The sequence below is a fragment of the Chelonoidis abingdonii genome, chromosome 2, assembly GCF_003597395.2.
Source record: "Chelonoidis abingdonii isolate Lonesome George chromosome 2, CheloAbing_2.0, whole genome shotgun sequence".
Lineage (NCBI taxonomy): Eukaryota > Metazoa > Chordata > Testudines > Testudinidae > Chelonoidis > Chelonoidis abingdonii.
The window spans coordinates 106,390,519-106,404,980 of record NC_133770.1 but is presented as its reverse complement, the minus strand read 5'-3'; the positions used below and the strand labels follow the sequence as shown (position 1 = coordinate 106,404,980).

Genomic DNA, 14,462 nt, shown 5'->3' with positions numbered 1-14,462 from the left:
AAAAGAAAGCTTTTAATTAAAGAAAGAAAAGATAAAAATTATCTCTGTAAAATCAGGATGGAAAATGCTTACAGGGTACTCAGAGTCATATAGCATAGAGGGACTCCTCCCCCCCACAGCCTGAGATTCAAAGTTACAGCAAACAGAGGTAAAAATCCTTCTAGCAAAAGGAAAAGCATTCACAAGTTGAAACAAAACAAACATTAGACTAATCCGCCTTGCCTGGCTATACTTACAATTTTGAAACATGAAAGACTGATTCAGAAAGATTGGGAACACCTGGGTGTACGTCTGGTCCCTCTTAGCCCCAAGAGCGAACAACGAACAAAACAAACAGCACAAACAAAGACTTCCCTCCACCAAGATTCGAAAGTATCTTGTACCCCCATTGGTCCTTTGGTCAGGTGGTAGCCAGGTTCACTGAGCTTCTTAACCTTTTACAGGTAAAAGAGACATTAACCCTTAACCATCTGTTTATGAAAATAACCTATTACCTTACTGTGACAATTATTATCACTATAACAACCATGCTTAGTGCATCATGGGCCTTCTGAAGACACCCAACATGACAAACTTTACACTGGATACCACATTAGCATTTTATAATTCTTTTTGGCCTGCCTAATTGTATTTTTACACTTGACTTGCCAGAGTTTATGATCCTTTCTATTTTCCAGTTTTTAAAGGATGCCTTTTTGCCTCTAAACCACTTCTTTTATTTGGTTGTTTAGGCAGGGTGGCAGTTTTTTCAGGGATAGCTCAGTGGTTTGAGCACTGGTTGGACTCGATGACCTTTCAGGGTCCCTTCCAGTTCTATGAGATAATTATATTTCTTATTATAATTTTTAATTTGGAGGTATACATTTAATTTGACCCTCTATTATGGTGTTTTTTTGAAGTTTCCATGAAGCTTGCAGGCATTTCACTTTGGGGACTGCACCTTTTTATTTCTGTTTAACTAAACTCCTCATTTTTGTCTAGTTCCCCTTTCTGAAATTAAATGCTACTGCAGTAGGCTGCTTTGGTGTTATCCCCTCCACAGGGATGTTAAATTGACTAAATCAAGCATGGCCTGTCTTGTGGGTTCCAGGATTAGCTATTCCAAGAAACAGTCATTAAAGGTGTCAAGAAATTTTCTCTCTGTATCTTCTCCTGAGGAGACATGTACCCAGTCAATATAGGGATAGCTGAAATCCCTCATTATTATTGAGATTTTATTATTTTTATAGCCTTTCTAATCTCCCTGAGCATTTCACAGTCACCATCAACATCCTTGTCAGATAATCGGGAGTAAATCTCTACTGCTATAGTCTTATAATCCAAGCACGAATTTCTATCCATAGAGATTTTATGGCACAATTTTTTTCACTTAAGTTTTTTTTACAACATTTGACTCTATGCTTTCTTTCACATATAGTATCATTCCCCAACCAGCATGACCTATTCTGTCATTCTTATATATCTTGTACCCTGGTATTCCCGTGTTCCATTGATTATCATAATTCCACCAAGACTTTTGATACCTATTATATCAACATCCTCATTTAATACCAGGCACTCAGATTCACCCATCTTAGTATTTAGACTTCTAGCATTTGCATATAAGCGTTGTCAGACATCACCAGTGTGGTGCTCTGCTTTGTTCAATGATGATAACAGTCGGCTGTGTGTGTGTGTTCCCTCTGTGTGCTGCCCTGTCTCCCAGATAGCTGACACAGCAGACCCTGAGAGAACCCCCCAATGACCACAGATTCCGATGAAATACGAAAGGACCCAGCCAGGTTTATGGCCAAATGAAACACAGTCTCTAGCTCCCTGGATCAGATGTCTACAGTTCTGCTGGTACATATGTGCTCCCTGACAATGGACCAGCTCAGTCAGTGGTGGGATTCTCCAAGGCTCCGAAGGCCAGAACAAGACAACTCCTCAAGGGTGCATTTTTATACACAGATACAAACAAGTTACACATAACTCCTGACATATTGAGGTACAACCCCTGTACATGTTAATGTGCTGCCTCTCACCTTGTACGTGTTGGTTCGAACAAAACAACGGTATCATATTACCCTTTTGCCCCTGTCTTTAGGATGCGTCAGCCTGTCCCTTTTTATCTGTGTGGAATGTGCAAGTATCAGAGTGTTCTGGTACCATCCTATCGTATGTTTATATCTCTAGTGTCCAGTACCTTTTAGGTCTGTGTATTTTTGCAATATCGGCCTTTTCCTTGCCAGCTTCTGTGAGCAGGTCCTGCCTCTGGCTCACAGATTAACTTTGGTTTATATTAACAAAGTCTTGATCATTACTTTACTTCAGGCCTTAGGCCTCATACCAGGCCTCTGATATCAGAGTTTATGTTTCAGGGCCTCATCTTACATGAAGTACTTATAAAATTTGTCACTCTTTAGTGGTCAGCCTTCATGTGATGCAATTGAATGGAAATCCTTTTCATTTGTTGTTTCTCATCAGACCCTACCTGTAATTTATCATCTGCCATCCTTTCCTCCTTACTAGGATATAGAGAATTCCCATTTATAGATCCTGCCCCAAGGGATATCTCTGTCTGTGCCATGTGCTCCTCCACACCTGTCGGCTTTCCCCCAGTCCTCAGTTTAAAAAATCCTCTATGACCTTTTTAATTTACATGCCAGCCATCTGGTTCTGTTTTAGTTTAGGTGGAGACCAACCTTCCTGTGTAGATACCTCCTCTTCCAAAAGGTTCCCATCAGACTCTGCTCCCTCCCCCGCCCCCGTCAGTGTCCAGGCCACTCAGTAGCTTTGGCCTTGGCACCTCCCCCCCCATTTGTGCAAATGTTCCAGCACCCCAGACTCATTACCACCCCTCCAGTCATGGAGTAGGGGAGAAGGAATGAAGGGGGAATAAAGGCAGCTTAGAGGAGGCAGGGATTGTTAGTGGGTTATAGATTGTTGTAATAAGCCTTAAATCCATAACAGAAAGCTATTATCTCCAGCCAGGCACTCAGATACCACAGAATACACTACAAGGAGAAAGTCTGGGATATAGCTCTTAACATATTCAAAACCATTGTCACCAAACAAGGACACTCCACCACAGAAGTAGATTGCATCATGCAACAGGCCACCCAAATACCCCAAGAAAACCTGCTTCAATATGGAAATCAACCCCCCTCCATCTGCACATCCCTAGTTGTCACTTATCAATCACCCCACACTGGAACCCATATAGGATATCACTGAACAATTACAACCTATACTCAATGGGAACCACATCCTGAAATAAATATTTCCTGAATTCCTTTGTCAGGCCCTCAAACACAGATACCCTGCCTTGTCAAGCTCATCATCAGAAACAACTTCCCAATAGACCACTACACACCAACTCAAAGTAGCACGAGACCCTGCAGAGCAACAGATGAAAAATCTGGACATATCTCCTCTACTACAATGAGCAACACCCCCAAGACACACCTTTCAAGATCCATGGGTCCCCACGTACCCATCACAACATGTGATGTATCTCCTCCAGTGCGCTAAATGCTCCAACAGCTATGTGGGTGAAACTGAACAATCACAATGCTCTCAAATGAACTCACACAGGAAAGTAATAAAAGACAAAAATACCATATCACCCTATGAATGAACAGTTTTTACAAAGTGATCACTCTATAGCTGACCTCTCAGTTCTCATTCTCAAAGGAAATCTGCATACCTTCAAAAGATGAGCCCTGGAGCTTAAATTCACTTTGTTAGATACTAAAAATCATGGGCTGAATAAAGACACTGGATTTCTAGCTTATTACAGCAATCTGTAACCCACTAACCCCCTGCCCCCAACATCACTACCACCCCCGTGCTGCTCTTTTTCCTTCTCCCTTCCTTCCCTCCTATGACTAGAGGGATGTTAATGGACCACTTTCATAGGTGCCAACTCCATAGGTGCTCTGGGGCTCAAGCACCCACAGAAAAAAAATTGTGGGTACTTAGCCCCTAGCAGCCACAGCTGTTCAGAGGCACCACCAATGAGCTGTCTGGTGGCTGTGGGAGGTGCTTCAGGGAGGACAGAGAGCAATGAGATGCTGGTGAGTGCCTTGGCGGAGAGGGCAGGGTGGGGAGGAAGAGGTGGAGCAAAGGTGGGGGCCTCGGGAGGGGACAGCGCAAGGGTGGGAAGAGGCTTAGCAAGAACAGGGCCTTGGAGGAAGAGGCAGAGTCGGGGGCAGGGCCTTGGGGAGGAGCAGGGGCGGAGCACACTCAGGGAAAAATAGAAGTCAGCATCTATGGCCACTTCACCTTGAATGGTCCCTTGAAATATGTATTAACTACTTATGCTAAACAATCTATTTCACCTTAGCTATGACTGGAAGAAGAACCATGTAAACCTCTCTCTCTCTCTCTCTCTCACTCGCTCTTCCCGACAAACACGGATGCAATAAAAAGCTACCTCACCCACCTCGTCTCACGCAGGTCAAGTATACACTACGCACTTTGGTATAACTATGTTCCTCAGGGATGTAAAAATGCATGCCCCAAGCAATGTAGTTATATTGACCTTAGCCTCCTGTGTAGACAGCACTATGTTGGTAGGAGACCTTGTCCCGGACCACCAGCCCCAGAGTGGCGAACAGGTGGACGGTGTGGCTTCTAGTCCTGGAGTGCCAGGTGGGTGGACAGTGTGAGCATTGGCTTCAGCCACCTGGAGTCCCTGGCTACAGGCTGGCCCCCCACTAGACCCAGACCCAGCCTGGGGCCCCGATCACAGAGGAAGAGCCACAGAGTACCGGGAAGCAGGAGGAGACCTGGGGGAGGAGCATGGGTGGGGCCATGTGGGACTGTTTGTGGAGACGTAGTCTCCCCTGGCCTTTGATACCCATGCCCATGGCTACCACATCTCATGGACATGGAGTTATTAAGCCCACGGGCGAGTTCTCTCCTCTCGGCTTAGAGTATTTTCATTAGAAGCTCCAGTGCAGCTATGCCAATGCAAGTTTGTAGTGTAGACCTGCCCTAAGCCTACTCTAGGTGCATTTTGACTGAGCAAGCAACCCTTCACAAGGTCTCTGAAGAGCTAATTGAACTATGAAAGTGCTAAGAGGGTGCTGCCCACTATGCAAGGTTTGTTGGCTCATTCTCATGCACTTACAGAGGTTAGCAGCATGTGTTTTCAGAAGAGCAAGTTCTTCGTATAGTCCTCTTAACGTGCATGGAATAGGGTGATCCAGTTGTGGTTATGGACTTTACTGGCACTGTTGTGACCAATTTTTTGCAAGCCAGGAAAGATTCAAAAGGCCTGCTGAGGGAAAGAAACTTCCTTTTTAATGGGCTTTTTCCACCCCAACATTTTTAATTAAAAAATTATAAAATTCTTTACAAAAAAATTTATCCAAGATAACCTTATGGAGGCACATTTGAGTATTAAAGCGTCAGGGATTAACACAAGATTGCACGTGTAACAGTAACTCTCTATAGGTATGCATTATGGTACTCATTAAATCAGTGGTCCTCAAATTTTTCACGATCACGCTTCCTCCAAGTGCTGCTGGGCCATTATACACCTCTGCTCCCAGTCACAACTCATTAATTTGGAGGAGAGGGAAATCACCAATTCCTAGAATATGGAAGATTGTGAGATTTGGAGCTGTGGGGGCAGCAGTACCAGGAGCAAAGCTGAACTTCAAATTTGTCATTTAGGTCAGAAGTGGGGCTCTCTTCTTAAAGGGAAGAGGCTTCGCCATTTGTGGGCATCTCTCCAGATGACCTTTCAGGAGGAAGCAGCTCTCATCTATTTTTCTATGAGCTTCTGTTTAGGTTCTTATACCATGCCCATTACCACAGTATGTGTATGCCTTCAAGAGTACCTTAATCAACGTGACTAGTCTCTGTTACCTGTGACTCCTTCCCCAGTCCATTCCCCAGGGGAAAAGTCATGTGTGGGTTTTATGTTTGTTTGATGTGTTTGGAGTTTGTATTAGTGAAAACAGGGCCCAAGGAGTGCGCTTTGCTCTTGGAAAGGAAAGTGGTGAGGTTTGAGGTCGTCCTCAGTCCTTGCTGGCGTCTTGGACCAGCCCCAGAGAGAGCTCTGCTCCCTGCACAAACAAACTTTGCAGCGGACACTTCCATTGTGGAAGCAAAGCAGAGCTGATGCTGGTGATCTTTCAATCTCTACACTTTGGTGTGCCTCCAAAGTCTGCTACGAGACACAGCTGCCGATACCCTCTAGGTACCTAATGCTTAGCGGAGCCCAGTACTAGGAGACGCAAGAGTGGGGGAAAATTCTCCCCTGTACTAAAGCCAAGCCACTTTGGGGTGGGGCATGGCTGAGAGGTGGTCTGGTCGGAGCAGACTTGGCTGCCTGCTATTCTCTGCTGGTGCAAAGCCAACAAAGCTATGGCAGCAGAAGGCACAAGTTAGGGCAGCCCCAGGGCTGGCTTAGAGTCTTTCTTGGCTGGGAGCAGCAGTAAAACAGGGGAGATGTAAGCAGCATACGCTCTATCTCTGCCTTGACTCTATTCCTGGAGCAGCGATCAATGTGGCCCAAGTTAAGCAGTGCCAGGCAGAATTCTCTCCAGGGAGCACCTCCAGCCAAAAAGTTGTATAGTGTCTGAATCATAGTCTATGGGAGGGAGCCCTGTCTACAAACAGGACTGCTGGTTGTGTTTACCATTTAAAGGGACAAGACATCTGAAAGCTAGTCATTTTTAAAAGTTGTGATCCACTTTTTCCTAGCATGCTGACTGAGGTTAAAAAAAGGATTCCTTTGCACAGAAAACCATATCTTGATAAGATGCCACATGAGAAATATTACAGCTAATTGTCCATGAGGTTGTGTCTTGGTTTAAGTGTATTTCCTTAAGCCCTGATAAAATAGCTGTAACTTACTGAAGTCCAACAAATATACCCAATGACAAGGATAGGGAGGAAAGAGAGCAATTACCCACTCTCCCTATGGAGAAGCTTTTCGTGTGTGTGTGTGTGTGTGTGTGTGTGTGTGTGTGTGTGTGTGTGTAATCCCTAAGGAGTGATTTTTTTTCTGTATCCTACTCCCTCTTGAGTCTTGCTGCTCTCATCACATGCCAGCAAACAGCACAAGGAGCTTGTGACCTCTTTGCAAGCTGATACCTGCCCGCTCTGCTTGTTTGCTGAGAGCAGACTGCAGTTTCACTGCTGCTCCACTGAAAGGATTCCATTCTGACTCTACAGCTTAGAGTTACAGTACAGTACATCTCCGAAAGCAACATGCCAGCAGTGTCCAAAGCAAATTATTTAATAGCTCATCTTAAATAACATGACAATGTCAGCATGTGAAGCATTTACACCTGTTAAAGGTTGTACAATATTTCCTGTTATTTTTACAATATATTCAGTGCATATGTTTGGAAAATACAAACTAATATTCTCCTGTCAGTGTTTCACTATATATTCCAGAGTCACTATTCCTTAAACAGCAAAAAACAAAACAGATTGACATTGAAACAGAGGTGCAAAGCAACATGATATACAAACAAGATGAGTTTTTAATAAGTTCCTAACCCTGTTCTTTTCTAACAGCTTTTTTTTTTTCAACTTCAGCTTTACAGCTGCAATCTATAAATACATAATACAAAATGCAAGTTTTACATGCTATTTCCCTGTGATATTTAGTGTTATTCCAACTGAAGTTTAACTAGCAGTGCTCTTCCAGAATAGAAAAACGTGTATCTTTAAGAGCAATAATATTATGTATTTACATATAAAGTTATGAAGTGTTTGAGGATATAAATTAATAACAACACAGACACAAAAAATAAATTTACTATGAAATAAATAATTCAACAGGTTTACATACCATGGAATCTGTAGAGTACAAAAGCAGTTCATTATAATATATAATATAAAGGTTAAGGGGCCCAATTCTTCAATCACTTAGACATGTGTGTCACTTTAAGCATATGACTAGTCCTGCTGAATTCAGTGGTACTCCTTGTGGGAGTGAGCCCCACCAACAGAGGGTCTGCTCACATGCTTAAAGTTGGCACATATTGAAGTATCTTGGTGAATTGGGCCTAAATGATGGCAGGATCAGGCCCTGCAACAGACTTTGTATAAGCAAATGGAAATGCCATCATGCGTTCGGTCTTACTCTTGTGAGCTGAGATACTGTTGGCATTCAGGGTCACCTTTCAGCTCAGGAGAGCCAGGAATTCTTTTCCCACTCCTTGGATAGACACACCAACATCCAGCAGGCTCTCCAGCCAGCGAAGTTTCACACTGGCATGATTGGGGGGAAAAAAATGACACTATGAAACTAAATGCATAAGTGTTTGGAAATAGCAAGAACTAGAAATCAGGAAGCTGCACTGCACAGGCTTTTTGTATGATCACACCCTATTCTTACAGAACCTCTCACCCTCCTCACTCATGGCTTAGCTTTTAGAAGCCATATAGCAACTGGGCCTGTGACCCCAGTTGAACTATGCTGGATGCAATATTGCAGCCTACTGATATTTAAAGCAGTTTGCAAAAGTCTGCTTGCTGACTTCCTGATGGGCAATGATAAATTCCTCCTGGGGGAGGGGGAGGGAAGGCAGAGTGTAGAAGCTGGGGTAAGAACATTGACGCAGGGGCCTGATTCTCACTCCACTGAAATAAGTGGGAGTTTGGACATTGATTTCAGATGGTTCACCTAAGACAACGGCATGTCACTCTGTATTAGAATAGAACAAGAGGGAGGGGATTGGGTTGTCGGGGTGTGAGGGAAGGATGAAATCAGGAATGCAAACAGTGGAGACTGTGGATGTGGTATAAATTTAAGGGACCTCAAATGGACTGGTAACTTTTCTTGACAGTTTTTCAAGGTTATATTAAATCATGACAAATCATCCAGAATTTGGAGAGTCATGCTAGTCTCAGCCATGAAAAGGCAGATATGAACTAAGCAGGTATGCATGGAGTTTAGCCTAAAGTCTGAATTTCTTCTATAATAGATTTAATCTGGACTCTTATTATTTGAACACAGTGTTGTGATTCTTCTAAAAAGGGGAGGAACTTAACCCATGTACATGGTCATGCATACAAGACTTCTGTGAACCTGATATAATAGCCAAAGTTTGTAGATTGTTCCTAATATCCGTTTGTAATAAATCTCATAATGACTTCTTCAGATTAACTATACTGTTGATGAATCTTATCAGTAATATCTTCCACATGCAATGTATTCAGCTGTATTTTGTGTTCTGTTCTGTTCTTAGAAGGATAATCTCATCTCAAAACATGGAGGGTAAAATCCTGACCTCATGTCCATGGGGCCCTAGGGTGACCAGATGTCCTGATTTTATAGGGACAGTCCCAATATTTGGGTTTGTTTCTTATATAGGCTCCTATTACCCCCCATCGTCTGTCCTAATTTTTCACACTTGCTGTCTAGTCACCCTAGGCCTAATGTCGCCCACAGTGCATAGATTTCCTTCCCTCTACATAGGCCTTATTTCACAATCACCATGCTGATTACAAAGCATATTATGAATGCAGATCGGCGACAAATGCCACAATGGCTTAGGAGCATAGAGATGGAATTTGTTCAAGGATAGGCAGGAGGTTAAAGTACTTTGGAGGGGCTCTGTACTGCATCTGTTCTATGTATAACACGAGGACTTCACCTCCTTTTCTGCCAATCTGAGCATTAAGATCACATAGAAAGAGAAAAAAGAAAAGAAACCCAATTTGCTTCAAATCTGAAAACTCAATATTCTTATTTTCACGATCAATTCATACAACCACTGAAAACTCTTAGTTTGGGGATCGGTGATTATAATGGAAAGTTGGCGGTAACTGACCAGCAGGCACAGTAGCTTGAGAGGGCAATAAAAAGAAAAGTACCTGTTTGCTGTGGTAAAATCCATTCTTGTTGCAGTTTGGTAAATAGAATTTGTATATGACTTCTCCAGTTCTCTGCTGAGCTTTAGCTAATTTATCCAGTGCTCTGTAGAGATCTTTCTGACAAGGCCCCTGAAAGAATATTTATATACGTAATGGGTAAATGCTAACTTAAAAAAAAAAAATCTGTAAAAATAGGCATAAAGTCAACTAAGAGATGAAGCTCCAATTTGGACCTAAAATCTTCATTTTGACATATTGCCTGCAGTTTCCAAAATGGAACCAAAATGGAATATGTCTTTTAGTCATTAGGGTTATTTTCTGATCCCCAAAACATGAGGATTTATGTTCCTAAACTCCCATACATTACCATCACTAAATAATCACGTTAATAGTTAGACGCTATTGGCCATATCATCAGCTGGTATAAACCAGAATAGCCCTGTTGACTTCAAAGAAGCTATCCCAGTTTATAACACCTGAGGATCTGGCTTTACATTTTCAGGCATGTACATTTCCTGTGTTATTTTTAATGTATACAGAATAGGCTTTTTGCAAAAATGAATACCATAATGTTTGTTGCCCTCTGTATGTACTGTATTGATATTGCAGGAGTAGATGGCAAATTCAGTCAAATGAATCATTATTCCTGATACATGCACAAAACATAATAAAAATGTTTCATTTTCAAAGATTCTTACTTAAAAATTATTTTCTGCTATTTATTTTTGCAAATAATTATAATACAGTTAAACAATTGGACATGGTTGTCAACCAATCCTTAAAATGCACTGGACAATAATTTTATAGCAAAGAATCATATTAAATCAGTAATAAGCAACAACAAAATACAGAAAATGTAAAATTGAGGGTAACAGATGCTCTGTAATTCTCACTGTTATTTAAAAAAAAAGCATAACTGCATGACCAAAGAACTGCACAGTAGCAGACGTATTTAATGTTGAATAATGGTAAACAGGAGTGCTAAGATCAAATTCATATTTTTACTTTAGCAAAACAAAAACAACCTGAGTGTGATCCTGCAAAACTTTACATAGTGGAACCCTCATGTAAGCACTTGTGGCCCCAATTCAGGAAATCACTTAAAAAAACATAAAGCTCAACTTTAAGCTCTGAAGTCAATGGGACTTAAACAGAATGCTTAAAGCTAAGCATCTGCTTAAATGCTTTGCTGAATACCAACAGACTAAGCACATGCTTCTGTGCTCCTTTGAACTGAGGCCCATACAAGTAAGGACTACTACTGTAAGGGTTGGAGGATTGGGTCCATACCATGTCTCTATCCAGTTTAGATCCATCCACGTTATACAAATACTCTGGGTGATGCCTTCTAATGTCTATTCTTTGGTGCCCTCAAGTGGTGCTTTAAATTACTGATACATACACCACACTGGATTTTAGTATCTGGCAGTGTCAAATGTAGAAATTAATCATTATTATTTGCCTTCCTAAATGTTTTATGTGCACCTGTTTAATACTATTTTCGTGATCATAAATAGGCAAATATATGTGGTTTTAGCTAGTATCTCATTATCTCTGGAATTTCTGGGCACTGGAGAGCTATGACATAATCAGGTATTTATCATGGGATAAAATTTACCTTTGTGCAGGGGCTTACAAGGGGCTTAAGTGATACAGAGACCTTTTGCATTTACTTCTAATTTGCCTATCATTTAAGCACCCGATCAAGATATTCCAAAGGAAAAGGGCTGTTGGCTGGTTGCACAAAATAATGTGAAGTCAATGGAGCTACTAGGCTCATATGAAAATTTCATTCTGAATTTTCTGAATTCTAAATCAAAAGTTTATTAATAAAAGGCTACTTGAAAGCTTGTAGGAGAACCCACCTGCTCCTTCCATTTCTTTAGTTCGGTGATTCTCTTTGCTTTCATGTTTTCATAAGCACTGATGGCGTTCCAAGGCACAGACTTGTCCTGGCCAGTGGGAAACGTCAGTTGATAGTTAAACAGCTGATCCTGTGCTATTTCAGTACTTTCTGGAGGTGGATCCTCAGGTTCCAGAGAGTCTGTATGAGAACAATGGTACCATTAGGGTAATAATCTATGATACAGTAATCTTCTGCGTTTATTTGAATAAACCAATAAAATGAGTCTAAGAAAATTCAGTTAGTTCTCATAGCTCACACAGGAATTAAACTTTACTTGTGTATCACAGCTAAATAAACCCATCATAGATTTGTGTCAGCACAAATATAGCAGAGAGTCTTTCATGACCCAATTATTTTGTTACTATTTAGAATGCAAACTACTAGAAATGAATGATCTCACCCAACCATGGTATGCAGTGCAGGTGGTGGGCTAAACTAGAGGAGACTCAAATCAAAATTGCAACCAATTTGGATCCTTCAGTAGTGTAAGGAGGTGCAGTTTTCAATCTTGGAAGCGACTGCCCTACACATGTACTTATGACATGTTTCAGTTAGTTCCAGGGCCTAGCTAACACATGCCAACAAAATAATTCATACAAATAGGCAACAGATCACATGCAGTAGATTAAATACACAGGGACAAGCCCAAACAATGAAGCACTCGGGCCCTGATTCAGCAAGGTACCTGTGCCTAACTTTAAGAATGTGAACAGTTCCACTGCAATCAACAGAGGCTGTTTAACCATATGAGTAGTCTCAATGAGTGTTAAGTTAGGCACATACTTAAGTTTCTTATTGGATCGAGGTCTTAAACAGTAAAAAAAAACAAGTGAAAAAAACAGCAATTAGTACTTTTCCTGTGATTATATTTTGGGCAAACTGAGGGGGACAAGAGTGTAAAATCACCTACTGGCCCTTTTTACCTGGATTTCAATCACAAAAATTGCTGAAATTCTGCAATAATATCCAAATGCATCTCTCTTTGTGACACTTGAGCAACTGTGACTGGTTTTGCCCTCCGTGCAAAAATCTTCTGTCCACTACCATCTAACCATGTGTTACAGTTCAAATTAAGTTTTTCACAAGCTTCTGACCATTTAACAGTAAACAAACAAAAAACAATAGATCCCTGGGAATCCCTTTCCAATGAGGTATAGCTGATTCTGACTCTTCCACAACCTCTGTTTTGGTTTCTCCCCTGTCCTGCCTTCTCACCTTGATACTGCTATAAGCTTGTCTGAACCTTGGAAGGGGATGTGTCATCAAATATCAGGGTTGGAAGGGACCTCAGGAGATCATCTAGTCCAACCCCTTGCTCAAAGCAGGACCAATCCCCAGACAGATTTTTGCCTCAGATCTCTAAATGGTCCCCTCAAGGATTGAACTCACAACCCTAGGTTTAGCAGGCCAATGCTCAAACCACTCTGAGGAAGAGTGGCTCAAATGATAGGAAATTTTGTCTAAGAAAAATTGCTGATTCTTCCCCCAACCCTGTTTTGCATCTAAATTTTAAACTTTTCTAAATTTTCCAACCAGCTCAACCACAGCTGATCATTGTCAATGCCCCTCTCCTTCAGTGGTGCTGGAACAAGGGGTGCTGCTGTACCGCCTGGCTTGGGGTAGCAATAACAAACCCCACGTTGGTGGTTTCCATCAGCAGCACCCCCGCTATAATAATTGTGCCAGCACCCCTGCTCTCCTTTTATCACTGCTTATTCCATGCACCCTGTTCCCACAGTATAATCAACAGTAGCTAGGCTTTAAGTTCTGCATAGCACCTGCAGTAAGAAGCCTGGAGTATATGCAGGGAGACAAAGTATTGATATACCTGCGGCCTCTGCCATCTGCATCCCTTCTGCATCTGCTGTTGGCAGGCATGCCCCTTGCCCACGGGTCAGGGCATACAGGGGTCTGAGCTCCCCTGGCCGCACCTGGCAGCTGAGCCCCCGGCCACAGCCCGCTGTGTACACCCCGCAGGCCTCCCCCAGCTGGAGGGCACAAGTCTGGCAGCAGCCACAGCCCGGCTGATGGGCCCTCTCTGGGCAAGCGGCAGCCACCGGCGGGCACAGCGCCAGCTTCTCCTCCGTGCAAGGGGCACAGTGCAGCGGCTGGAGGGCGGCCCCGGAGGCGAGGCGGGGGCCGAGGAGCAGCAGCCAGCAGCCGCAGATCAGAGCCCTTCTACTGGTCATGGTGGCGTGGAGCTAGATCCGCTACACTCCGTGGCTACAGGCTGCAGGCAGAGTCTTCTCAGGCGGGCCCAACCGCGGCCCTTTATACCCTGCTTTGCTGCCTATTAATCTTTAACCCCAGGTTAGCTATTATGTGAGCGGGAGGGTTGGCGAAGCATCCTGTCATTGGCAGTTCGGCTCTCCTGCCTCTTTCGCCCCCCTGCAGGTCTCCCCCCCTCTTTATTAATTTTGCTCTTTAAAGTTGCGATCATACTTTTATTTGTTCCGCTCTGCTCCAGCCTGCTTGAAAAACAGGCGTGGGAGTGAGCAGTGGGGAAACGGATGATGATAGGCTGTTGTTTTTCCCTCTTTCTCCTTTTGTTTGGCACCAGACTCCCCTTTTTCTGGACGCTCAATAAAGATTTAAATATAAAAAGGCGGCGGGGGAAAACCCCTTGACACAGAAGCAGCTGAGCTAATAGCTCCACAGCAAGGAAGGAGGGGGGAAAAACCACAACCCCCCTTGTTTAATTTTCGTCATGTGGCTGTAGGTTATGAGG

At 42.8% G+C, this 14,462-nt stretch overlaps 1 protein-coding gene across 1 annotated transcript; it reads right to left on the bottom strand.

Moving 5' to 3' along the window:
• Positions 1–7,897: 7,897 nt before the first annotated feature.
• IGFBP1 (insulin like growth factor binding protein 1) lies at positions 7,898–13,923 on the bottom strand. Its single transcript, XM_032796830.2, has 4 exons — positions 13,563–13,923; positions 11,694–11,872; positions 9,829–9,957; positions 7,898–8,220 (listed from the first exon to the last, which is right to left on the bottom strand). Exons 1-4 carry the CDS (start codon positions 13,921–13,923, stop codon positions 8,089–8,091), a joined length of 801 nt encoding a protein of 266 aa, XP_032652721.1. The 3' UTR covers positions 7,898–8,088.
• Positions 13,924–14,462: the final 539 nt, after the last annotated feature.